The sequence below is a fragment of the Globicephala melas genome, chromosome 6, assembly GCF_963455315.2.
Source record: "Globicephala melas chromosome 6, mGloMel1.2, whole genome shotgun sequence".
Taxonomy (NCBI): Eukaryota; Metazoa; Chordata; class Mammalia; order Artiodactyla; family Delphinidae; genus Globicephala; species Globicephala melas.
Window position 1 is genome coordinate 26,132,336 of NC_083319.1, and position 26,005 is coordinate 26,158,340.

At 38.8% G+C, this 26,005-nt stretch overlaps 1 protein-coding gene across 2 annotated transcripts in view; it reads right to left on the reverse strand.

The window, feature by feature from the left end:
• RAD23B (RAD23 homolog B, nucleotide excision repair protein) overlaps positions 1-25,700 on the reverse strand; it is a 43,485-nt gene extending 17,785 nt beyond the window's left edge. Inside the window, exons 1-5 of one of the 2 annotated variants that reach the window (XM_030859101.2) lie at positions 25,240-25,700; positions 12,400-12,481; positions 9,453-9,532; positions 6,276-6,550; positions 1,320-1,375 (exon numbers count right to left, since the gene is read on the reverse strand). In XM_030859101.2, the coding sequence (XP_030714961.1) occupies positions 1,320-1,375; positions 6,276-6,550; positions 9,453-9,532; positions 12,400-12,481; positions 25,240-25,305 (559 nt within the window). In that variant the 5' untranslated portion in view covers positions 25,306-25,700. The remainder of the gene's footprint in view (positions 1-1,319; positions 1,376-6,275; positions 6,551-9,452; positions 9,533-12,399; positions 12,482-25,239) is intronic. The other variant, XM_060300661.1, reaches the window with a different exon arrangement.
• Positions 25,701-26,005: the final 305 nt, after the last annotated feature.

Genomic DNA, 26,005 nt, shown 5'->3' on the forward strand with positions numbered 1-26,005 from the left:
AGGGGTCTCGAGACCATACAGTTGAGAACTGCTGTTCTAAGAGATGCAAGGTGTAAAAGGTAAGACACCACCACCAGAGACTAGAGCAGGAGCAGCTAGAGCTGTGGACTCCTGGGCTTCCGCCCAGCAGCATCAGTGCATTCCAGCTGAAGCAGCAACGGCAACAGCCACAGCCTCCGACAGCAGCAGGGGCATGTGCTAGCTGGTTTCAGCTCTGAGGGTACAGAGCCCTTTACTCATCTCTGGGTAATCTTGAGCTGTTTCAGCACCTCTGTAACAATCTCCTAAGATTAAGCCTTTTCCTGTTTGAAATAGAGTGATTTCTGTTTTCCTGATTGTTGGATACTAACTCATATGAAGCAGAGTAATCCCAGAGAACAGTCTCTCAAAGATAGGAATGTGGGTTTGGTACATCCAGGTGATCTTAAGTTGATTAAACAACTATTTTGCCCCTATGTGCTATGGGAAATCAGCCAGCCATTTTCCATGGCAATGAGGGCACCATGGAGTTCAAGTTCAATTAGGTCAGAGGGCCAATCCCATATCTTGTGAGATACTACTGCTGTTGGAACCTTGCTGCTGTAGCAGCTAAACAAGGAATCCAGAAGCCCATACTCTACTGAAGCTGCCATTCCCACCTGTTCCCAGCCTTCTACCTCCCTACCATTTCATGTAGTACAGAAGAGTACCAAAGGGAAGGAATGGGGTTGCCACCCAACAGACCAATAATGAGTACTTATAGCAGGCACTGTACCAGGTATAGTTACAGTGGGAAAATGGGCAAAAAACCCCAAATTGATTTTGACAGATTAGATGTGAAGGGAAGGATGGAAAGACATTATTCAACAGGTAAAACTGAAAGTCGGGATAAAAAGGCACTTTCACTGCAAGTACAATACAAGCAACAAGATGCAGATGGGGACCTATAAGGCTACAAGGTGGAATGAAGGCTGGAGGTGAATAAAGATGAAATGTGAGACAGATTTAGTAACATCTTATACTCATTTCAAAGATACTTTGTAATAAACCTGTACACAGATCAAACTTTGTAAAACCTCATTTAAAACCCACATTTGGAAAATGGAAAACTATCTGCTTTAAGGCAAGAAGTATGCTTAACTCTAACAATACAATTTAAAGGATTCAATATATAATACATTAACTTACAAAAGTCTTCAGTAACATCAACTGAATTATCTAAATCATTTAGCCACTTGATTGTAAGCAACCATGAAAATGAACATTTTCGTGATCTAGAAAAATGAAACTTAAACCTCCTCCCTGTCTCTTACAAGGTAATTTACAATGTAGATACTTACCAAGTGCACTTGTTGCATCTTCAAAAAGGTTTGACCGAGAAGAATCACCTGATGTACTGTAAAATGTTTTTAGAAAATCATGTATCAGAAAGTATGTAAAATCTACCTTAAAGTTTAGTAGCTATCCAATTTGTAGAGATTCTTTGATTTTAATTGAATGTAGAAGTCTGGCTACAGTGTTCAAAAAGGCTTCCAGATTAAACCCCAAAGCTTTATCCATAACATTTACGGCATGGGAAGAATTTTCAATTTTAATACTCATTCTGTTCTGCAAATCCATCATTTAAAATGTCCAAAGATATAAAAGAACATCCTTACAGAGAGCTTACCATTTAAGGAATACAAAAAAGATAACATACAACTAATTCCCTGAAAGAATTTACAAGAAAAATTAAATAATCTATAAGTCAAGTCACAGTAAAAGAAATATCAAAAGCTGTATATGATAAACAGCACATGCAGAAGCTGCATTAGGCTGGAAAGGCCTGGGAAGTCTTTACATAGTAGAATTTCATTAGGTCTTATAGTTAAGTTCTGAACACAGAAACTGCAAGAAAGCCTTCAGGTCAAGGAACGCAGCATAAACAAAAAGATGCAGAGGGAGGATAGACCCAAGCTGTAACCAAGTTTTAAGCCAGTTTAGAAGGACTAAGTTTTGTTAGGCAATTGCAGAAGATGAGTCTAGAAAACAAAGAAGACACAAACACAATAATGAAAGACCATAAAGAGAAGGCCAAAGAAAAATAAATTGAGGTTTACAAAAGTGGTAAAGACAGCAGTTAGCAGTTTGGAGTAAAACATACACACAACACAATACACACATATACCTCTGTCCCAATTTTAGAAACAAAACACAGTAGACTTCAGTTCTGAGAAAACCCTACAGCATAGTAAGAGTAACGGAAATACCTAAGTTTGAATTCCTAAATTACTTTGTAAGCCTCAGTCAGTTCTTCACCAATACAATGAGGTCAACAATGGTACCCATGTATCCCTAAGTGCTGTGGGTAGGGTTACTGCTGGTAAAGTGCTCCGCAAAGTGCCTGGTATCATAACACTCAACATGATTGTTATGATTAAGACAATACTTCGGTATAATTTTTAACATATCTTCATCAACTAGATAGTAAAATTAACATGTAGAAGGCAAAATATCAAAAAGAACTATATACTACAGCTCTATACTATATATATAGGAAAACAAATTCTCCTGCCTTAGACCTGACCTGTGTCTTGTTGTTGTGTGTTTGAACAATTACTGCATGTCAGCAGAACTACAACTGCCTAAATTTTCCCCAGGGGTGCATAGTATTCCATTTAATTGACCAAATCAAACTATAAAGACATTTTTTGTTTGGTTTCCAACCTTTAAATTCTTTCTGTAGTCAAATGTATTAATCATTCCTTTTATGACTTTTTTGGGTTAAGATTATTTTCCCATGCTCTCCTCTAGTTTATGGTTTCACTTTTACATTAAATCTCTATCCATCTAAAATTTATTTTTATGAGTGTAAGATGTGATCCATCTTTTTTTTACCTCCAGAAGGCTAGACATTTATCCTAATAGCATTTTCCCCACAGTGGTCTGCAATTACATTTTTATCTTATATTAAGTCCCTGTATGTATTTTGGTCTGTTTCTAGACTACTATTTCACCAAGCAGTCTTTCTAGTTAAGAGCCATACTAAATTGTAATCATTACCATGCATAATACATTTTACTATCTGGTAGAATTAGACCCCTTTGTTACTGTTCTTTTATAGAACAATTTGTGCTATTTTTGCACATTGTTTTAAAATTTCTTTTTAAACATTACAGATAAGACTGAGATAACCACCATTTAACCACCGTTTAACCACCATTCAATCTTGATTCTGCCTCAACCGTTTAACCACCATTCAATCTTGATTCTGCCTCAACACTCCTCCCCTCCCCATCCGCAGAGGAAACCACTTTATCCGTTAGTGTGTTGTCCCTCTGCTACTGTTTTTCTACACATTAATATGCCACCCACAGAAAATATGCAATGTTGTTATGTGGCTTTTGTTTGGTTTGTGGTTATTGCCTATACTGTTCTGCAATCTGCTATTTTCACTTGATAACAAAGCCTTGAAACCACATTTATTTAATATGCATATACACTGCATACTTTAACTGGCCTGTAGTATTGGATATCAGAGCTCCCCCAACTTTAGGAAGCCCAAGAATTCACCAGGAGAGCTTGTTAAAATACAGATTTCTAGGACCCACGTCCAGAAATTCTTATTTAGAGGTCTAGGGTGGAGCCTAACAATTAATTTCAAACAAACTCCCAGTGATGCCGATGTTGTCTATTCACTACCACACTGGAATAGCACAGTTCTCTAATACAAATAACATGTCGAGTCATGCCCTTACTAATGGATATTTAGGTTGGTTCCAATTTGTCCTCAATTACAAGCAATGCAGTCCTTGTGCACAAGTGCAGTTTCTCTAATGTAGATATCAACAAGTGGAATTTGCACTGCAATATGTGGTTTTTAAAAGAACAAAACTGACCTAAAAAAACAAATCCCTAATAATGAAATGTCAGGCCAGGGTGATAAACAAACTTTCTGACACTCCTCAAAATTCATACCAGCGTATCTCCTGATAATTATCTCACTGAGTTCTGTGCTTTATAAGACACTAAATGTTTTATAGCACAAATGAAGAAACTAAGGCACATTTAAGCAGCTGGTTTTCTGAGCTTCCCTCCCTTCCCTTTCTGTGCTATCCTTCTCTGAGGTGTATAGTTTGGGGAAATAAGAGTATAGGGTTGGGCTTCCCTGGTGGCACAGTGGATAAGAATCCGCCTGCCAATGCAGGGGACATGGGTTTGAGCCCTGGCCTGGGAAGATCCCACATGCCACTGGGCGACTAAGCCCGTGCGCCACAACTACTGAGTCTGCACTCTAGAGCCCGTGAGCCACAACTACTGAGCCCACGTGCCACAACTACTGAAGCCCACACGCCTAGAGCCTGTGCTCCGCAACAACAGAAGCCACCGCAATGAGAAGCTCACACGCTGCAACGAAGAGTAGTCCCCGCTCACCGCAACTAGAGAAAGCCACACACAGCAACAAAGAACCAAAAGCAGCCAAAAATAAATAAATAGATAAATAAATTTATATTTTTTAAAAAAAGAGTAAAAGGTTGGTGTACAAAGCCCAAGTAAGTAGGCAACTCTGGAGTCTGCTTTTCTGACCATCAACTCCTTTATGTAATCTCTATGGGTCTGAAAAGATAATCCTGACTCTTGAGAACAGATGAATAAAACTGTACCCCCAAGAAGAAATAAAAAGAATAGAGATAATAAAAAAACTTGAATTGATGATATTAGCACATTAAAATGGATTGATCAATTTGGGAATTCTTACACTATGGAGCTTTTTAAAAGGAGCTTAAAGCAATTAAGAAAATATGATATACTGTACCAACTCAAGACATATTTAATTAAGTTTACAATGTTTAAATGATTTGGAAAACCAATTTGTGAAATTTATAAGTTCCCTCCCATACACAGAAAAGATGTAACAGCCTTTAGATGCAATAGCATAGGCCGACTCTGGGTTGTCTCCCACTAGTTAAGGGTGATTGTATGCAATTCTAGCTGCACATGGGAGAAGTACCAAATTAGGCAACAGTGTTTCAGAATGCCTAAAGCAAAGTACAGCAGGCTGACATAGGGAAAATATTTTACTACCTGAACCTGTGTTCTCTTGGGGAATTAAATCCTTGAAAAGAGGCCCGAAGCAGCAACAAACCAGGTGACTCAAACCCCTCCCAACATGGCTGACTGACTCAAAGAAACGGCACTCAAAGACAAAACACTAAAATGAAAGATGATGAGAAAGAATTCATGACTAAATTCTTTCTCATCATTGTATTTATCACAGACATCCTTCTATGTCAGTGTTTCCAAATGCTGCATAGTTTTCCATTGTGACTGGTCCTGATTCCAGGACGCTACTGCCACTGAGGTCCTGAGTTGCACCAAAGTCACAAAATACAAACCGCTTGCTTCAGTGCCAATACATACTGGACACAAAGCAACTCAGGCTCTCAGATAAAGAAGAGATTCCCGTGTATGATTTCCAGCCAAGAGAACTGAAGCATTGTTTTGGTTATTTTATTTATCATTGGGGAAAAAAACCTTTGTCACAAACTACTCAATAATCCTAACTGCCAACTTCCCACAAGAACTTTTTTTTGCTCCCCAAATATCCCAGCACTTTTTCTTCTGTTCTAAAGATCTACATAGGCAAAAACTTAAATTTCTATACAACTTCACAAAGATGTAGATACTTACTCAGCACATACTGTGTGCCATGTGCTATATCATATCTTTTACTTATTTCATTTAATCCTTATAACAACTCTATGAGATAGGTCCTGCTGTCATCCACATTTTGCAGATGAGGAAAAATCCAAAGACGTTAATTTCTTTTCTAAGGTTAAGACCTAACAAATGTTAGACCCAAACACAATACTACGTAGCAACTGGAAAAATTTACTGACATGGAAGGATGTTTATGATAGATGTGACAATAGTCAAAGAATATAGGTCAAATATAATAATGATTGGGGGACAAATGTCAAGTTATTTATAATGTGTCAAGCTATAATATACTGTCAGATTATTTTATAATTCTTCTTCTTTTTGGTCATTTGTATTTCCTAACTTTTCTACACAAAATGAATAATGACTGACCCCTTTCCCTTCACCCTGGGAGAAAAAAAACAATGCAGAGTATACAAATTCAGATTACCGAACAGACACAAGCATACTGCTTTAGTCAGGGTTCAAAGTTTAGAAAAAGTTTAACATAGTAGATAGAAAGCTAGTTTGATCAAAACAATAATCAAAATAAATACATTCATGAAGTCACTGTTATAAACATATTCCTATACAATTTCCTAGAATCCAGTTCTTACCTGTCAGTTGATGTTGGGCTAGCAGCCACTGGTGTTTCTGCTGGCTTTTCTGCAGGTTTCTCTTGTTTCGTTGCACTAGCAGGTGCAGGTTCAGAAGACGCTGTCGTTGATGCTGGAGTGACAGATGCAGGTGTGGGAGTGGGAGCGGGAGCCAAAGTGGGGGCAGGGGTTGGGGCCTGAACCACAGTTGGTGCTGTGGAGGAACTAACTGTGGTAGTGGTGGCAGAATTTGATTGCTGAGTTGTAGCTGGTGCTGGTGTTGTCACTGCTTTGGGCTAAACACATTACAAATCAAAATAATGCATTATGATAAAACACTGCATTATTACCTGATCTCTGGATGCTACAAACATAACACTAATACAAGTTTGTAACTTGAAAATAATTTTGTAAGGTGACATAATGAGTGATCAATAGCGGCAATCTGAATCACTATTTATGTTATTCTTTCAAAGCTGATGAGAGCATATACATTAACTATCAACTTCCATTAGCTTTAGCCAACGGTTTCAGTCTTCGGATCATTATGAAAAAGAACCAAAAGAAGCAAATATTTTAAAACGTACAGAATGTGTATCCAGAAAAAGAACCACATAATTCCCCCCAAAACTTCACAATTAAAGTTTCTTGGTTACAACTTCAAAGTATTTATCGTCATTTGAAAGCAACAAAAATAACTTTCTTGAAATGAAAGTATAAACAGAAGTATGATTAATGAACATGCCAGAAAGTCTACTGTATTTTAGAGGAGGGAAGAAAATCCCAATATTGACTACAAGCCAATAGGTGTAAGTACAAAGAGATTAACATAACTTTTGAGATGTATATACAGTTAAACCGACAAATAAAGGCCAAATAAAGTTATAACCGCATGCTCAGCACTTTCTGAACGAGAATCAGAGCCATAAACATTCCCACCAAGCAAAAAAGCAATTACATATGGGTAAAAATCATATTATATGAGTTTTATTCTTCTCCAGCCTATCAATACTCACTACCTGCTTAGCTCATAACTTACCTAAGGTGAAAAGGTAACTGATTTGATGGAAGATGAGATTAAAATTCAACATAATTTGCCCCAAGTATAAATCAACAAACTGTAAATGCAATGAGTGGATTTGTGCCTTGTTCTATTTGAGCTAGTATAGAGTGTACTGGAAAAAAGTGCCTTGTGCAAGGTAGGGGGATGGGACTTACCTATCCTGCTTAACTCTTAGTTATGTTCTAAATAGTCAACGTTACTATAATAATAAAGGAAATAAGACCATAACAAATACATACCCAAATATGTGGCTACCACATTTTCCACTATGTACTATGTATGATAAAACTAAACAAGGGAATACTATTCAGCCTTAAAAAGGACAGAAATTCTGGCACATGCTACAATGCGGATGAACCCTGAAGACATTATACTAAGGGTAATAAACAAGTCACAAAAGGACAAATACTGTATGATTCCACTTATACGAGGTACGAAAAGTAGTCAAGTTCATAGAAAGGAGAACAGTGGTGTCAGGGGCTGGGGGGCAGGGGAAATGGGTAGTTACTGTTTAACAGGTACAGAGTTTCAGTTTGGGAAAATGAAAAAAGGTTTAGAAACAGATGGTGGTGATGGCTACACAACAATGTGAATGCATTTAATGCCAATGAACCAAACACTTAAAAATGGTTAAATCTGTAAATTTTGTGTTGTGTACCACAGTTTTTGAAAAAACTAGATGAGGCAAAGTTTCCTCATATGATTCTGTTCCTGTGTATTTAAAGTTTAACATTTAATAAGTGCTTAAATACAGCAAAATCAATACGGTTCTTAATAGATTAAAAAAAATTAAGTCCAGTACATGTAAACTGTTCAGCTGCTTTTCATTTCTCACTACAAAAGTATTCCATAATTAAAATTTACTTGTTCACTAGGGGCAAGACGGGAATAAAGACACAGACCTACTAGAGAATGGACTTGAGGATACAGGGAGGGGGAAGGGTAAACTGGGACAAAGTGAGAGAGTGTCATGGACATATATACACTACCAAATGTAAAATAGATAGCTAGTGGGAAGCAGCCGCACAGCACAGGGAGATCACCTCTGTGCTTTGTGACCACCTAGAGGGGTGAGATAGGGAGGGTGGGCGGGAGGGAGACACAAGAGGGAAGAGATGGGGATATTTGTATATGTATAACTGATTCACTTTGTTATAAAGCAGAAACTAACACACCATTGTAAAGCAATTATACTCCAATAAAGATGTTAAAAAAAATTTACTTGTTCAACTTTGTTTTCTACTGCATATATCAATTACTTTGAGACTTTAAAAGAAACTCACATTTACTCTATCTACAGTCTTTGACAAACTGGTTTCCAATTACCTATTTAAATTTATTTTGGGTGCTACAAGTAACACTACTCTTCTGAGATTATTAGGAGTTTAGAATTTAGGATCATAATTCAGTCCTAAAAGTATCATGAGCACCACCACTCCTCTATCTGTCTTAACTCTCTACTGCATGTTTACGTATCTTTAAACAAGTATATAAATAAAACAAAAATCCTGAGAGAATCCATATTCATTCTCTGCTTTAGAGAAAAACTTTTGACTTTTATTTCAGTCCAATAAATCACAAAAAAGTTCCTGTTAAAAACCTTCTCACAATAATCATTCCATCGTTCGCTTAGCTGTCTTTTCCCTTTTTTAGTTTCTAAAAATCTATCCCACTGGCTAAGAAATATCACTGAAATTGTTAATCTATATGTCTTTTTGGCCCTGAAGTATTTGTTAGGTCTAGTACATCAATTAGCAAATCCTTTTAAGGCACTCTTATTAAAAACTACAAAATGAGAAACACTTATTCAATTTCTAAGAATCACATTCTCTAATAATTATACAATTAGTGATTTTACTAATCCAACAATACCTAATAATTTTTAACATGACACTTCACATATCAGTTGTTTTGACATATTTAAAGTTATGCTCAAACTACAAATATATGAAACTATTAACTTTATAGTTGACTCAAAGCAAACTGTTAAAATCTTTAATAACAATTAAGTGCATGCCACTATGGATGTGTATAAACTGTTTTCACTTGAAAGTGTAACGCAAGACTTGGGATCATCTTTTTTTTCTTTTTAAACTCACATGCATAAAGATATATACAACGAGGTTGAAACTTACTTTTGTCACCATAACTACCACGAAGTTTTTCTCATCAATTTTATATTCTTTTAGAGCAGTATCATCATTGAGGATTTTGCCTAGCACATTAAGAAAAAAACATATTACTGAAGGCACCGTAACTTTGTCTTACACTAACTGAGGTTAAAACAATCACCAACATCAATTCTATTAAAACTTTCCCCAAAGAAAAAGATTAACCAGTCAGCCAAGATAAACATAAGTGGATACATGATTAGTTAAGAAGGCATAAATAAGCATTTGACTAAAAGATAGCAAACTCATATACTGTATGTAGATATCTCAATCCCAAACATTTCTTAAAAATTATTACTTATAATAAAAAAGACTTGCTGGGTAAGGAAATATTAACTAGGTCCTGAGAAAGAGGAGATCATTTAGACAAACAAAATTCAATTTTGAGATGCTCAAGGATTCCCCACCCCTTCCCCGGAATAACCTATAATCCCTCGTGATGGAAGAAAAAATGAACGAACTGCCTGCTCCCACAAATACTGGATACCTGCAACACAGAAATGTTCCACTGCTATAAAAATAAGATACTCATAGTGTCCTGATACACAGAAATGGTAAGATAATATAGAACTGAGTAAGGCACACAGACTATGTAAGATTTTAGTCATGCAGAAGGACAAATGAAAGGTCAGGATTCCTTCAGGCTTCCTTTTCCTTGAAATTCGTTTTCCATTTTTAAAAAGTTATTGAATCAAAAGCTGCAAGCATTAAGACAAAAGGGAATAGTGTCTCTACTCAGCATAGGATTGAAAAAACAGGCCAAGACTAGGAAGCAGAAATTCTAGTTTTATGTCTGCCATCAACTACATGCATCTCTTCAGGCTTCTGATTCCTCATCACAGGGCTGGTGTTTCCTCTAAACCACCTCAGTTAAGAAAATACTTTAAAATCTCTATGTAGGAAGAGACAAGAATCCATGGGCAACTCAAGATTCACCTTACCGACATCTACAATGACAGTGCTCAGTATTTCTTCTCAAGAACAAAGAAAAGAATTTTCTCCACAAAATTCACATATCAAGTCTATTTTTAACACACATTTTTCTGGTTACTAGTGAGGCTAGTTAATTTACAATTTCCTATTCATATCCTTTGTTGCTTTTTAATTGGGTCATCCTCTCCTTACTGATTTGTAAGAGCTCTTTATATAATCTGAATATTAATCTTTCTTCTCCTGTCGCTTATTTATAGTGTCTTTTGACATATAAGGTCTTCTGTATTCTTCAATTTTGATATTTTATTTAAAAAACAGATAAACTGAAATTTAATTTCACAGGAATGATTCCAAGTACATTAATACACATAATCAGTATAAATGGTTTCATTCCAATAGATTAAAAAAGATGCTCAGCTTGATGGGAAAACTGAAGAAACACGTGGACCCCTATCTTGCACCACTCACAAAAATTAACTTGAAATGGATCAAAGACTTAAACATAAGGTCTGACACCATAAAACTCCTGGAAGAAAGTGTAGGGAAGAAAGTCAGAGATTTTGGTCTTGGCAATAATTTTCTGGGCATGATGCCAAAAGCACAAAAAATAAAACAAAAAAAATGGACAAATGGAACTACACCAAACTCAAAAGCGCTGCACAGCAAGAAACAACAAAATGAAAAGAATTCCACAGAATGGAACAGACTACAGAATGAGAGAAAATTTTTGAAAACCATATATCAGATATGGGGTTAATATCCAAAATACATAAAGAACTCAGTCAACTCAATAACAAAAAACCAAACAATCTGATTAAAAATCATCAGAGTAAACCAACATTTCTCCAAAGAGGACATCGAAATAGTGAACAGACAGATGAAAAGATGCCCAACATCACTAAGCATCAGGGAAATGCAAATCAAAACGAGGTATTACCTCACACCTGTTAGAATAGCTATCATCAAGAAGACAAGAAACAACAGGGGCTGGTGAGGTTGTGGTGAAAAAAGAATACTTATACAGTGTTGGTGGGAATGTAAATTGGTCCAACCACTATGGAGTATATGGAAGTTCCTTAAAAAATTAAAAATAGATCTACCATATGATCCAGCAATTCCACTTTTGGGTATATACCCAAAGAAAATGAAAACAGGATTTTGACAAGACATATGCACTCCCATCTCTACAGCAGCACTATTCACAATAGCTAAGATATGGAAACAATCCAAAATGCCCACCAATGGATGAATGAATAAAAAAGACGTGACCCATATACACAATATCATTCACCCATGAGAAAGAAGATATCTTGCCGTCTGCGACAACATGATGAACCTTGAGAACATTATGCTAAGTATGATATCACTTATATGTGGACTCTAAAAACCTAAACTTATAAAAAAAAAGTATTTTACCTTGGTGGTTACCAAGGGTATGGGGTTTGGGGGGAGATAAGAGTGATGGTGTTTAAGAGTACGAACTTCTAATGAGTAGTAAATAAGCCATAGAGATCTAATGCACAGTATAATGAACACAGACAATAACACCGTACTGCTAACCATGTAATCTGATAAAGATCGTTACACTGGCAATCATATTACAATATATAAGTGTATCAGAGTAACACCCTGTACACCTTATACAATGTCACACAAACTAATTCAATAAAAAAATTTTTAAATTCAAAAAACAAAACAAAACAAATACAGCCAGTTACATAATACTTACAAAAGATAAAACTAATAAGCAAAACTATCTAACATCACTGCATGGAGAAATATATAAAGCAAATGTGAAAAAACAGAGGACTGAATATTAATAACATTCAAATGACTGTTCATTCTCTGCTTTTATTTGTACAATGTTTCTGACAATCAATTTGTATACACTACAGTTTGTAAGATGGCAATTTCTAAAACTAAAGAATGTCACAGTACACAAGAAAATGGCATATTAATTTCAGCATTTAATGCATACCTGCATAAATTAATTTTTGACCTGCTACAGGAAAGGCATCTTTACCCTTTTCAGATTCAATCTTCTCTTTCAGTGCTCTTACCTATAGGAAAAAATTTTTTGATTTTTGAAAAAGTCTAAGCAAATGAAAATCCAGAATCTGAACAAATGATGCAAGATAAAAATTTTATACATACTATCAATGACTCCAAAAACTTCAAAGATCATGTCTTTATAATATTACGTCAAAAAGACCTATTATTAACAATCCATACTACTAGGTAGAAGTATAAACTGTTTTACCATCTGTTCCACGTACACAGTTTTTTAAAAAAAGACTTTATCAGTTGACTTTATAAGTCTATTCAAAATAAAGGTTTCAAAAGCAGAAAGTTTTGATTCTCACTATAAAGTTTATGGGCTTATTTCTCACAGAGTAAGAAAGTAAAGAAAAGCTCTCTAATCTAAAAGGTCTAAGAAATAAAGTGGTCTTGTCCACAATAATAAAAAAAAGTTAAATGTGAATGTTAAAAGGCAAATTATTCACTTTAAAAGTGGCTAATGTTTCATTATAATCACCTGAGGGAGCTTTACAAAGACCAATTAAAATATAATTTCTGAGGGTGGGTCTGGACATCAATATTTTTGAAAAGCTTTACAGTTGGTTTCAAAGTTCAGCCAAACTTGAGAACCACTGTATTACTTCAATGATCTTGAACAGGTAGCTCAGTTTTTCTCAACATCAGTCTCATCTATAAAGAGGGACTGGAATACATGATCTTTATGGTCTTCCATCCCTAAAATTACATGACCACAGGTTCATTATGAAGTATTGATACTTAGAAAAAGAGTGCAATCAATTTCTGAAGTAGGGTGGCACAGGAGTAGGAAAAAAAAAGGCAAGGAGACATAATGGAACTAAATTTCACTACTTTAAATGACCAAGAATCAAGGGGGAAAATTCCATTTCCTTCAGTTCCCAGAATTCTTCTAAAAATTGTCTGGGGCTCCCCTGGTGGTGCAGTGGTTGAGAGTCTGCCTGCCGATGCAGGGGACACAGGTTCGTGCCCCGGTCCGGGAAGATCCCACGTGACACAGAGCGGCTGGGCCCATGAGCCATGGCCGCTGAGCCTGTGCGTCCGGAGCCTGTGCTCCGCAATGGGAGAGGCCACAACAGTGAGAGGCCCGTGTATCGCAAAAAAAAAAAAAAAAAAATATTGTCTGAATTGATAGCTCTGAGCTTTAAGTGGAAAACTGTCACAATAGGGATACAAAAGGTAGGGTTCCTCCCCAAATCACATTGCTACTCTAAGTAGTAGCTGAAATCCAAAACCAGCTCTTCTGACTCCAAGCTTTAGAGCAGAGTATTTTGCAAATGCCACATAAATCACCCTTGCTATACTGATCTTCCTGAAGTGGGCCAGTAGCATCACTGCTATTCTGATATCCCCAAAGTGGAAATCCATCACAAGAATCTCAACCCGCTATATATATGATTAAGAGTGGGAAAGGAGGACAAACAACAACAAAAAAACCCTCTAGTCATTTTACTACTAAATAACATTGCTTCAAAAAATCAAAACTGTGATTAAAGAATACTAAAACATAACAATGAGAACTCTACATAACAATACCTATATGATGTGGTTAAAAAAGTAATCATAGACTAACACTAAACATGTTTATTACTAAAGAAGGAAAATTAATAAACTAAGCACGCAACTCAAATAGAAATAACAAGACACATAACAAAAGAAAAAATGCAAATAAAAAGTTAAGAGAAATGGTAGAAAATGGTTCTTGTGCCAACAGAAAAATGGACAAATGACAGGGGCAGGCAATTCACAATTATACACCCAATAAAAAGAAAAGCTCAACATCATTAGTAACCAAAAGCACAAATTTTAATGTCAGACATCATTAATCCAATAGACGGTCATACTGGAAAAAGACTGTCTTGAACAATTTTTGGTGATAAGTGTGAAGAGACACACTCAGAACAAGGGTATCAAATGATATAATGTTTTGTGGGCAATATGCCAGGACACCTTGACATTTTGGGGGCAGAGGGTGTGTGTGTGTGTGTGTGTGTGTGTGTGTGTGTGTGTGTGTGTGTGTGTGTGTGTGTGTGTGTGTGTGTGTGTGTGTGTGTGTGTGTATTCAACGCAGCAAAACCACCTTGGGTCATGTGTCAAAGAAAATACGTGAACTTTTGTAGTATTTGAAGTATATCTCAATAAAGATGAAAAACATACCTTGTAGTAAACAATCCTGTTTACAACGGCATCAAAAAAAAAGAAAAGAAGTGAACCAGACTTTGGAACCAGGTTCCCTGACCTGTCCAAACTTCTGGCATTGTTCCTTAACCTCAACCCAATGATCTTTACTTCCAATCCACTTAAGTCATCTACTCACAGTCATTCAGGACACAGGCTGAATCTCATCATCCCCAAAATGCTCTTTGAAATGGTAAGTGCCAATCTCCTATTCCCACCAGCTCTCTCAGTAACTGTTCACTACACCTGGTCTTGCATCTCATTACCACTTTGGTTCCTTGAGCCTCTACTTTCATTCATTCTGATCTTTACTGCAAGCTCTATTCAGCTTAGACAATAATGCCACTGCTTCTATCACTTTCTTCCTAACATCACAGACTTGTTTGCCTTTCTGTTGCTCCTACCAGGTAAAACTCCACATCTGGACCAGCACAGTTGAATTTATTTGTCAGTACTCAAAATAAAATTTACTTCAACCACTGTGGTGTCATACTCTTCTACCTCACTTATCTAACACATCTCACCTTTAATGTCTAACCAGCTGCCTATCCACATTTATATCCAGTCTTCTAAATGTTACTGGAGAAAAAGAACGACACCCCCAATCCTTCTGTTCCCCTGGTTAGCCCTCTTCTCCCTCCTCCAAGAGGTTGTTTGAAACCTGTACTCTCCTCTAAATCTGATTCCCAACACTCCCCCGCAACCCCCTGCAGATGACCATTTTCTACTTCAAGGTACAGAAGACACCACAGGAACTCACACCCTCAACTTTCTGCTACCAAACTGACACATGGTTTTTTGCGTCCAGATCCACCTAATCTCAATCTTCTTCCCTACTAAATGAAAGCTATCCCTCTCTTCAAATCTAATTCCTTTCTCCAGTACCTTGCTAGATTCATTGTTGCCTACTCCCCCACCCCGCCGAGTTGTATTTTCAACCTCTCCCTCAAAGCCACTTCATTTCCATTCACACTTAAACAGACCCAATTCTCTATCATCTTAAAAACACACAAAATCCCCCACAGTCTCCTCCTCCTCTTAGTCTCAAGTAATTTTCAAAAACTTAACTATACATTGTCTTTACTTACTCATAACCCCACACTTATTACTCCAGGGTGCAACACAATGCTGATAAACTGAGGCACAGACTTTGTTCTCATTCTGCAGTTTATTTTCTGCAGTAGTGCTACTCCCACAATTCCATTAAGACTGCCCTCACCAGTACCACTAAATTCAGCAACATCATCATCAGATACTTCTTAGTCCTCCTCTGTAGTATTACTTGACCTCTCTGCCACATTTGACAGTACTGACTCATCTCTCCTTTACGCACTGTTTTTCTTTGGCTTCCATAACACCACACTCTTCTGGTTTTCCTCCTATCTCTGTTTACTCCTTTTTGAAATCCTCTTCCTTGCCGAGACCTTTAAGTGTTACTTAGGGCTATGCCCAAGACTGCCTTTTCTTCTACACAGACTTCTAGGATAATCCATTTCAACTACTCCTAGTTTTAAGAACCATTCATATGTCATGTGTATCTCTAGCCCAGCTCTCTCCTGACTCTACTTGACACCTTCACTGGATGTCCCATAGGCATCTCAACCATAATGTAATTGCTGAAAGATGGTTTCTAGACTACTTTGTCTAAGTCTTCCCTAACTCAATCAAATTGAGCATACTTTAAAACAGCTATAAAGAAAGGCCTTCTTTCTGGATGTTGCAAAGAAGGAAAAGGTAGCAACTCTGCACATGGTTTCCCTTGGAAAGGTTATGTCCAACAGCCAATGTAGTTATGACTTCTCTGTGCTGAGCCCCGTGCCAATACTTCCAATAAGTCATCTCAACAGGATGGATCTAAAACTGAGCACTATGATCCCAGTAAATAACCAGGCTTCTCCAAGGCTAACAAACAAGAAGCAGGAACTAAACTTTCATTTTGCTGCTTATTTCCCCCTAGATAAAGAATGGGAGTTTACCATTGATTCAACTAGAGACAATGCATGGTTAACACTCAAGAAGTCAAATTTTTTCTAGCCACATACTTCTCTCTTACAAAATTGTGCATTTTAAAAGAAAAATATACTCAACATCTAATACTAAACATAGTTGACGTAGTTTTTATTTTTTCCCCAAAAGGGAGATAATCACTATGAAAAAGTGCCAACACAAAAGCAGATCAGTTATCCTTTTTCATCCCATTCCCTTGTGAGGTATTTGTCTCTTCCTTCTCCTATATTCCTCACATTAAATCATTTATTCAGTTGTTCCAACTTACCATCTAACTACTTCCCAATGTGAACACTATATTGCATCCCATGGCACTACCCTAGTTCAGGCCAACCACCATTAAAAGTAGTTCTTTCGGGCTTCCCTGGTGGCGCAGTGGTTGAGAGTCCGCCTGCCGATGCAGGGGACACGGGTTCGTGCCCCGGTCCAGGAAGATCCCACATGCCACAGAGTGGCTGGGCCCGTGAGCCCTGGCCGCTGAGCCTGTGCGTCCGGAGCCTGTGCTCCGCAGCGGGAGAGGCCACAACAGTGAGAGGCCCGCGTACCACAAAAAAAAAAAAAAAAATTAGTAAGAGCAAATAAGTTTTGGCAATTAAACGATTAGCAAAAGGAAACAGAGACCTAAAGCCAAATATGTTTACAAAAGAATTTCACAGATTTACGCTATGGGCAAAGCTTTTTCCTCTTTGGTTCCTTGGGTGGTATCCCTCCATTTGAGAAACTGGTGCAGGCACCAAGGAGTATTTCCTGAATCTCTTCCACAAAGTTGGTTTCTGCTAATTCTAAAAACAGAATTATGAAGATGTTGGTTGACATCAGTGCAACAGGAAAAATCTCCCCACTGGACCCAAGGAATGAAAAAAATGTGGCACAAGAGTTTTGTTTTTTTTTTTTTTAACTGAAATAACTAAGACTACAGTATTAATAATATGTGGATAAACAGTAAACAAAGGCAACCAATTCTCAAATTAGGGTTATGATCCAAAAGGCTACTTTTTAAAATATAATTTTAAATACAGAATTAATTTCCCCCCACAGAAACTATGGTATTCAGGCTCCTAAACCTACCTATTTACGCCAATTTAATCTCTTCTATTATAAAATATATCCCTAACAGTATGGTTTCAACAATCAAAACAGACACAGACTTTGAAGACTGAAAAGTAGAAACTCCCAAGTTACTTGTAAATTTTCAAGTTTCTATATAGGCAGAAAATGGATCTAACATACTACAAAGAAGCCACCTACCTCATTCAACCAGAAGTGTGTGGCGGAGAGGGCAGAGGGAGAGACAAATAACAATTTTTATCTACCTGTTGAAGTATCTAGGACCTATTCGTACATATTAGTCATTTGTAGTTGGTCTACTTCCTCTGCTGGAATAGGTATACGTAATGTTAAAGGGTTTATAAAGTTCATTCTATTATAAAATTAGCTCTTTGAGACATTACACAAGGAATGTATTTATCCAAACTTATAGGCAACAGACATGGTGTCCTTCAGCAGGATTCACTGTTCTACAGCAGGCTTAAATTTAGCACATTTCTTTCCAAAGGCAACAGAAATTTTATACATTATCTATCAAATAATCTCAATTTCCAAGCTAAAGCTAGAACACTGCTCTCAACACTGAAATTGCTGATTACATCAAGCTAAGAAAATGAGGATATCTCACTTACACAAACCTTGTTCAAAAAGGACAGTGAAAATACTGATCAAAATAACTGTAAACAGGACTTGTTAAAAAAGAAATTGCATAGATTTATTTCTGATTTCACAATTCACCAAAAATTTTTCAGATCCATAATCTCATCTGATTTTCAGATCAACTCTACGAGGAAGGCAGGTAAAGTATTATTACTCCCATTTTACTCACAAGAAAAGAGATTTAAGTACTATGCTCAAGGGCACAGGGCAACTATAAAGTGGGAGAAAACTCTCCTCTAGTTTAGGAATAGCATGATGTATTTGAAAGAGCAAGATGTTAAAAAAAAAAGCAAACAGACTCAAGAGCTACTCTTAAGTTCTGATGTGAGGAAGAGGGAGAAATGAAGGAGTAGACAAATGTGGAGACAAGGGAGGGTTTTATTAAGACAAGGAAAATGTTTAGATACTCTAGAAATGGAAAAATTGGGCTTCCCTGGTGGCACAGTGGTTGGGAATCTGCCTGCCAATGCAGGGGGACACGGGTTCGAGCCCTGGTCCGGGAGGATCCCACGTGCCACGGAGCAACTAAGCCCGTGCGCCGTTAACAGGAGAAGCCACTGCAGTGAGAAGCCCGAGCACCACAGACAAGAGTGGCCCCCTGCTCACCACAGCTAGGGAAAGCCCGCGCAGAGCAGCAAAGAGCCAATGCAGAAATAAATTAAATAAATTTAGAAATGGAAAAATCAATGATTGTAGAAAAGGAGAACTGATGGAGTGATGTCCTTCATAAATGACAAGAGTTTAGGATGCTGTGTTAAAGTGGGGGGGGATTGGCCTTAGATAGCACCATCCACAATACATAGCTATCTCCACAATAAAAGGAGGCTAGCAGGTAGGGAGTTCCAGTAGGATCTTGTAAAAGTTCTGTCCCGACTGTTTCTATATTTTCAATAAAACCTAAAATCTAGGGTCACTGATTGAAAATAAAGAGAGAAGATGATATGAAATCTGCCTATGACAGTGGAAAAGTGAATAGTGAAATGTATGACTGTCACTACAAGGGCCTGATTACGATTATTGTTCAGGAATTTAAGTGAGACAAGTCAAGGTGCCTATGTGTTCGCCTTCTAGCTGCACAGGTACAGACACAGACTTGAGTTTAATCATATTTGGAGTATTTCAAACAAGAATAATGGAGTGAGAGTGGGACCATGTTGTTAAGCACTATCACTAAGCACTCTGTGTATCACATCAAACTCATATAACCATCAAAACAATCCTGTGAGGTTAGTACTTCCATGGCTGTGTTCTCTTTTTACAGATGAGGAAACAGGCACAAAATCGGGTAACTTGCCAAAGGTCACATCACACAGCAAGTACTAAGGCCAGGATTGAAACTTAGGCAGCCTGGCTCAAGAGACATGCTATACCTGACCCTTGCAAGGGAGTGATTATAGTCACTGACTCTATCTTAGCTGGGCACGAGGGGAAGGCCAGTGAAAAGGAGTATGGATGGAATAGACTGTAAGTCTCATTAGCATTGGAATCAGAGGGAAGTTAAAGTGGGATACTAAAAACTGATTACTGTGGATGGGGGGAAGAGCTACAGTTACTGGTTGTGATAAGAGGTGGTTACCAGTCATGAGTCTGAATAACTGAGGTAGAGTAGAAGGAAAGATCAATGGATGAGCGATTAAGGAACAGAAGGTCAGAGTATGGGCAAGAACATCATTCACAGACAGTAAAACTACCAAGGCCATTGCTGTATGACCCCAGGCAAGTTACCAATCATGCTGGTCTCCATTTCTTCTTTTTAAAACATACACTATTACATATTTTCCACAATTCTGGTGTGTGTGTGTGTGTGTGTGTGTGTGTGTGTGTGTGTGTGTGTGTGTGTGTGTTTTAAACGATGCCTACCATAGGCTGTGACGCTCAGAATTATTGTGATCATTTTCACATGTTTCCCACTCATTCCTCAATCCTACTTCTGATTTCTCAAGCAGTAGATACATTTGACCTTTTCTTCCTCTTTGAAACTTTTTTCTTCTCTTGGATTCTTCCTACCTCAAAGGTTGCTCCTTAACTGACCTCTTCAGTACTCAATCTCCACGTGTTATAGCATCCCAGGCTTCAGCCCTAAGCCCCATCCCACTACATTCTCACCAGGGTTCCTCAATTCCAGTAGCAGAGAAGTTAATTACACATAAGGGATAATCTAGGCACTTGGACTCAATTTTGCAAGGCATGGACACTGAAAAAGACTGTGGCAAGATGGTCTCATCCAGTCCAATGGATTGAGGTCAAACATATATGCTGCTTATTGTCATGTCTCTAACTCCAGCCCAAATGCCCCTTTGGGACGGAAATTCATAGCAAATCTCCTTGTCATTTCCACCTGAATGTTTAATAGGCATCTTAAACGTAAGTCTTGAGTTTCCACCCCAACCCCTAAACCTGCCCCTCTCCCAGCCCTCCACATCTCAGGAAAGAACACAAGTATTCACACAAGTTATACAACCAAAACCTATGTTTAATCTTTGATTTCTCAATTTTCCCCACTCCAACGCATCAAAAAATTCTCTCAACTCTATCCTCCCAATCATATCTCAAATCCCTCCACCTCTCTTTGTATCTCCACTCCTACTTCCCTGGTCAAAGCCTTGACCTCTTAAGACTGTTGTGCAAGCCTTCTAAATGGTCTTCCTACTATCTATTCTCCATACAGCAAAGTAACCTTTTCAAATCATAAAAAAAATAATTTTTCTCCTCTGCTGAAAAGCCCCCAAAGGCCTCCTATTTTACACTGAAAACCTTCAGTTTATTACAAAGCCCTACAGGCCCTGGCCCCTTGCCTAACTCTAATCCCTTACCTCTCTTCTCCTTTAACTACTAGATCAACAATACAGGCCTTTTTTTGATTCCCAAAACACACTCTTAAAGGTCTTTCCCTACAGAAAACACTCTCCCCATCTCTGAGTGCTTACTATTCAGATCTCAGTTTAAATGTCACCTTATTTAGAAAGGCCTTCTGTGACCAATTTAAAAGTAGCCACCCAGTCATACACTATCAAATTACCTCACCCTATTTCAATTCTCTACATAACTCTTACCACTATCTGTTTTTTAAAATTTGCTTTCGACTAATTTATTCCACTATAATGTACACACCATGACAGCAAGACCTGATATTTTTAGTAAGTATTCAACAAACAGTAAATAAATCAACATGCAAACACTGAGGGATCATTGACTTGGCAATTCACCAAAAAATGTATTTAATTCATTCAAAAGATCTTTATTAAATGCCTACTGTGTGCCAAGTATAGAAAGAGCAAAGGTCTGATACAAACCATACCAGGCTTCCCAGGTACTACAGTATTTTGTTTTACCAATATGCCAAGAAACGTTAGTTTTTACCTCTGTGATACAGTGTTTTAATATGTTTACTACTTAATGTTTTAATAATCGAGGGAACTTCCATAATAAGGTACTATCTTCAGCACAACTCTGTTAAAATACAATAAGCCACAATGGGAACAATTTGCTAATAAATGATGGCTAGTAAATCCCATGTACAAGACTAGTACTCAAGTAGTATTTTATAGCATAATCACCATTACACAAATATACCACAAAGTGAGGTTAATTCTTTGCAGATTACTGCATAGCATATTAGATATACTGTCTATAGAAATTAAAACTACTGTATCTTCACAATTCTCTTACCAAAAACTTCCAATGTATACACATAACTTTGATGTCACTTATATAATACAATCATATTTCAGCTTATGCATTTAAAGTCTCACCTGAAACTTACTGTTGGTTTTTTCCCCAGTTATTCTATGAGGAGATGAATTATTATTGTAATAATAAAATCACTGTTTTGTAATGGTTAACACTAAAGGCAGTGCATGGTAATGGTCAAGTAAATGGTACAAAATGGCAAATGAATGTTAAGAAAGTTTCTCTTGTTAAAAAAGAGGCAAGGGAGGACTTTCAACATTCAAACACTAAAGCAAATACAAACACCTTAAAAACAAATCCTCTTGCTTTTTCTACTTTGTGCATCTACTCTATAGCCACTGACGGAGCTAAGACTATGTCAATATGGCTCCCAAGAAGACCCAGACCATGTCTCCCATGTCCCTGTACTCCTCCAGTTCTGCCAGTCAAAGCTCACTGAACATTCACTTGTTGAGCAAATGATTCACTCCCATGATTCCTCTTATCTCTGAGTCCTTTCACTCATTTTCGCTCCTGCTCATCTCAAGCTCACAAGTTTCTATACCGGCCACCTCAAGTTACTTAAGTTCCTTAAGGTTTCTTAGTTCCTTCTAGGTAAAAATAAAACCTTTGAGCAGCCAAAATAGAGGTCTTAGAGACCAAAATCTGTTCATTTTATGTGAATCTCCCTAGAGGTCTCAGTAAAATCCTATTTTTTTCCCTTTATTTTAGATCTATTTCTAATATCCTTGGTTATCTAGCTTTCACAAATTATAAACAGGACACTTACAGCCTCCCTCTATTTATGTAATTTTCATTGCTTCTTTTCTTACTGGAATTTTCTCAAATGCTGTATCAAAAATAAATATTTAATTAAAAATCACTATAAAGATGGAATTAAAATAGTTCTAACATTTTTCCCATTTTTAAAATTTAAGTCCATTAAAGTAAAAACCCACAAGTCATTTTAATGTAAATGTTCCAGTATATCCAGATTAAGTGTTTTCATTTCTTGTCCCAGCCTAACAATGTTAGCTTTTATATTATAAAAAATATAAAATATTTTTATACAAAATTATACAAAATTATATTTGGACAAACAGCAATAAAAAGCTAAAGAAGCAATTCTCTGTAACAACTGAGCTTTCTGAAAATATACCTCTAGAAGTATGTTTCATATAACTTAAATCCCCTTGGAAATAAACTGGAAAACAGCAAGTACAGTTAAGAATCTATACAAATACAATATTGGCTCTAAGATAAAGAATGCATAAAATGCCTAAAGAGCTATACAAACTTTATAGAACATAAATAATTCAGTGGAGCTGTAGAAAGTCACTGCATAACTTCAATAAATCCACAGATATTTACCAAAAAAAAAAATCCTTTAGGTTTCAATAATCTTGGAATTAATTGTGAATATAAGCTGGTAAAGTTCCTGCAGCACCAACACGTGTCACTACAAAAATCCAAAGTCAATAACATTTTATGAAAAGTTTCGTCTGAAAACATTAAACAGCTGCATTAACTTTCATCCTTTAACTTCCAAGTATACACCAAGCAGTAAAGGAATACTCAGGAAGAATATGATTTTTGTTAGTAATAGCAATCCACAGGGTGTTGTCAATTACTTCTGAGAACACTGAATTTCTCATCTAAAATTGCTATCTCCTGCACCTTTAAGAATTTACCACACAGCATATGTACACATATAATTAAATATCTTGAACTAAAATCATTTAGTACCACAATTCCCAAAAGGTTGGGAACTACTTTTTTTAAATAATTAAAGGTGTAGAAAACTTTAGATTAAATGATATAGGTAAAACATAACACTATACCCTCACTCAGAGGTATGGAGTGATTAATAATCGATTCCATTTACTGACCACCAATCAAATAATATTTAATCTTCACATCTTTGCAAAACAGGCACATAGCAAATAAGTTAGAGCCACACATGGGAGCTCAGGATTATTTAATTAACTAACACTAAGGCCCCAGATCTCCACCAAAATTGAATCACCTATTCTTAAAAATACAGATGGGCTGAAAGTTGCTGCTTTAAATACAGCCTTATGACAACCTCAATGGTGTACAGCATCACAATTCCAGAACACAAATAAGTTTACACTGAATGGCATTTTTAGATCTCGGCAAAAAGTTGTACTGATTTCAACACAGTGCCTTTTTGCACTCACAAATACACAGGATGACATGAGAATTTAACACGTAAACTTCTGAGGTGTTCAAGAGTTTACAGAAGAGATTCAAAGTTTTTATTTTCTTTTTTTCTCCCCTGAAAGGCTATTACTTGGGGGTTGGGTGCAGAGTTCCGACTCCTACAACTTCAAGACTTCTAACACAGGGAACTCATTAATCTGGAGTTAAGTTTGAGCCTGGATTTCAAGGGCTCTAACCCAACAAACTTCACCACCAAAGAGGGCTCAAAGGGCAATCTACACATGGGTGTGGGTTGGGTGGCGGGAGAACTGCAGCGAAACGATTCAAGATATAGGCAAATAAAAGGGTCACCAATTCTGCGGCGAAGGGGGCAAAGAATGCATTTTCACCACCCCTCACCACTCGCCTCTCACTGTGCAGCAGACGGAATCTGATACTTTTTATTTAAGGCTCATTATCTCCAGTTAGCGCTTCCTAGACCTCAGCGCCTAACCAGGTCCACTCAGGGACAGTGGTGACGCCGACATCTCCCTCCCCCACCCGTGCACCCACCATCGGGGAGCCCGGCTAGACCACCGAGGCAGCCCTGACCTCCCCTCCCCCTCTGGACCCTCCGCCGAGAGCGCCCAGGCCGAGGCCTCCTGTGCCCAGCGGGCGTGTACTCCACGCCATCTGCCACCAGGGCTTCGGTGTCCGACCACTGCTTCCCCTTACTCCTGCCACAAAGCCCACAGCCAACTCTGAAGGTCCGGTGGGCCGCTTGCCGCCGGGCCCCCGGGCCGTGCCCGCGCTCGGAGCCCGCAGGCCTCATCCAGCGCCCGGGGCCCAAGACCCCGCTCGCCGGGCCCTCTAGGGTGTACCGGAGGTCTCCCCGCTCGGGCGCGCCGCCGGGCCCCTCTAGAAGCTGAGGCCGGGGCCCCGCACACGGCCCCGCCGCACCGCCCCAAGCCCAGGCCCGGTGGGCGCCTCGCGCGCCGCCCCTGCCCGGTGCCGGGCTCCGCGCTCCCGCCGCACTCACCGTCTCGTCTGGGTCGATGTCGATCTTGAAGGTCTGCTGCTGTAGGGTCTTCAGGGTGACCAGCATGGTGCCGCCGCGCAGCTCCGCTGCCGGGCCTGCTCCGGGTGCTGGCCGCTGGGCGGGGTCTGTGGCCTGGCGGGGCCCCGGGGTCGCCCGCGCTCCTCGCGCACTAGGGAGGAAAGCGGTGGGGGTGGGGGCTTGTCACATTCGCCCTGCAGAGCGGCCTCTCCCCCAGCCCTGGCCCCGGGCCGCGCCGCTGCCTCCGCGACTGCGGCCTTCCTCGCGAGCACGAGCCACCGTGCTTCCTCACGAGCCCGGCGCCAGCCACTGAGTCTGCAGGAAGCGCCAGGGGCTCTGCGAGATCAGCAGAGAATCCGCTACCTCACCACAGGATGGTGGCCGCCATCATCGTGACTCGCCGAGACGCACCCCCTCCCCCACCCGAAAAACCTGGGGGATGGGGTCGGGCTGGCTGAACGCGCAGGCGTAGGGTGCGGCGAGCCTGTGCGCAGGCGCAGCCAAGAACTCCGCCCCGGAATTGGGGCGGGGCGGCGCGGATTACCGTTTTGGAATGTCGGCGGCCTGGATTGCGCGTGCGCAGGCGCAGTCAGTGGGCGTCTCGGGGTTCTCGGGGCTTCCATGGAGAGTCTTCGGCCCGGGCGTTCTCCAAGCCCGCCGCGGTTCGGCCTACGTCCAGACTCCGCCCACGTCCAGGCTCCGCCCTGTTGTCTGAGTTGCGCAATCCATAGCCGGGGAAGCGCTACGT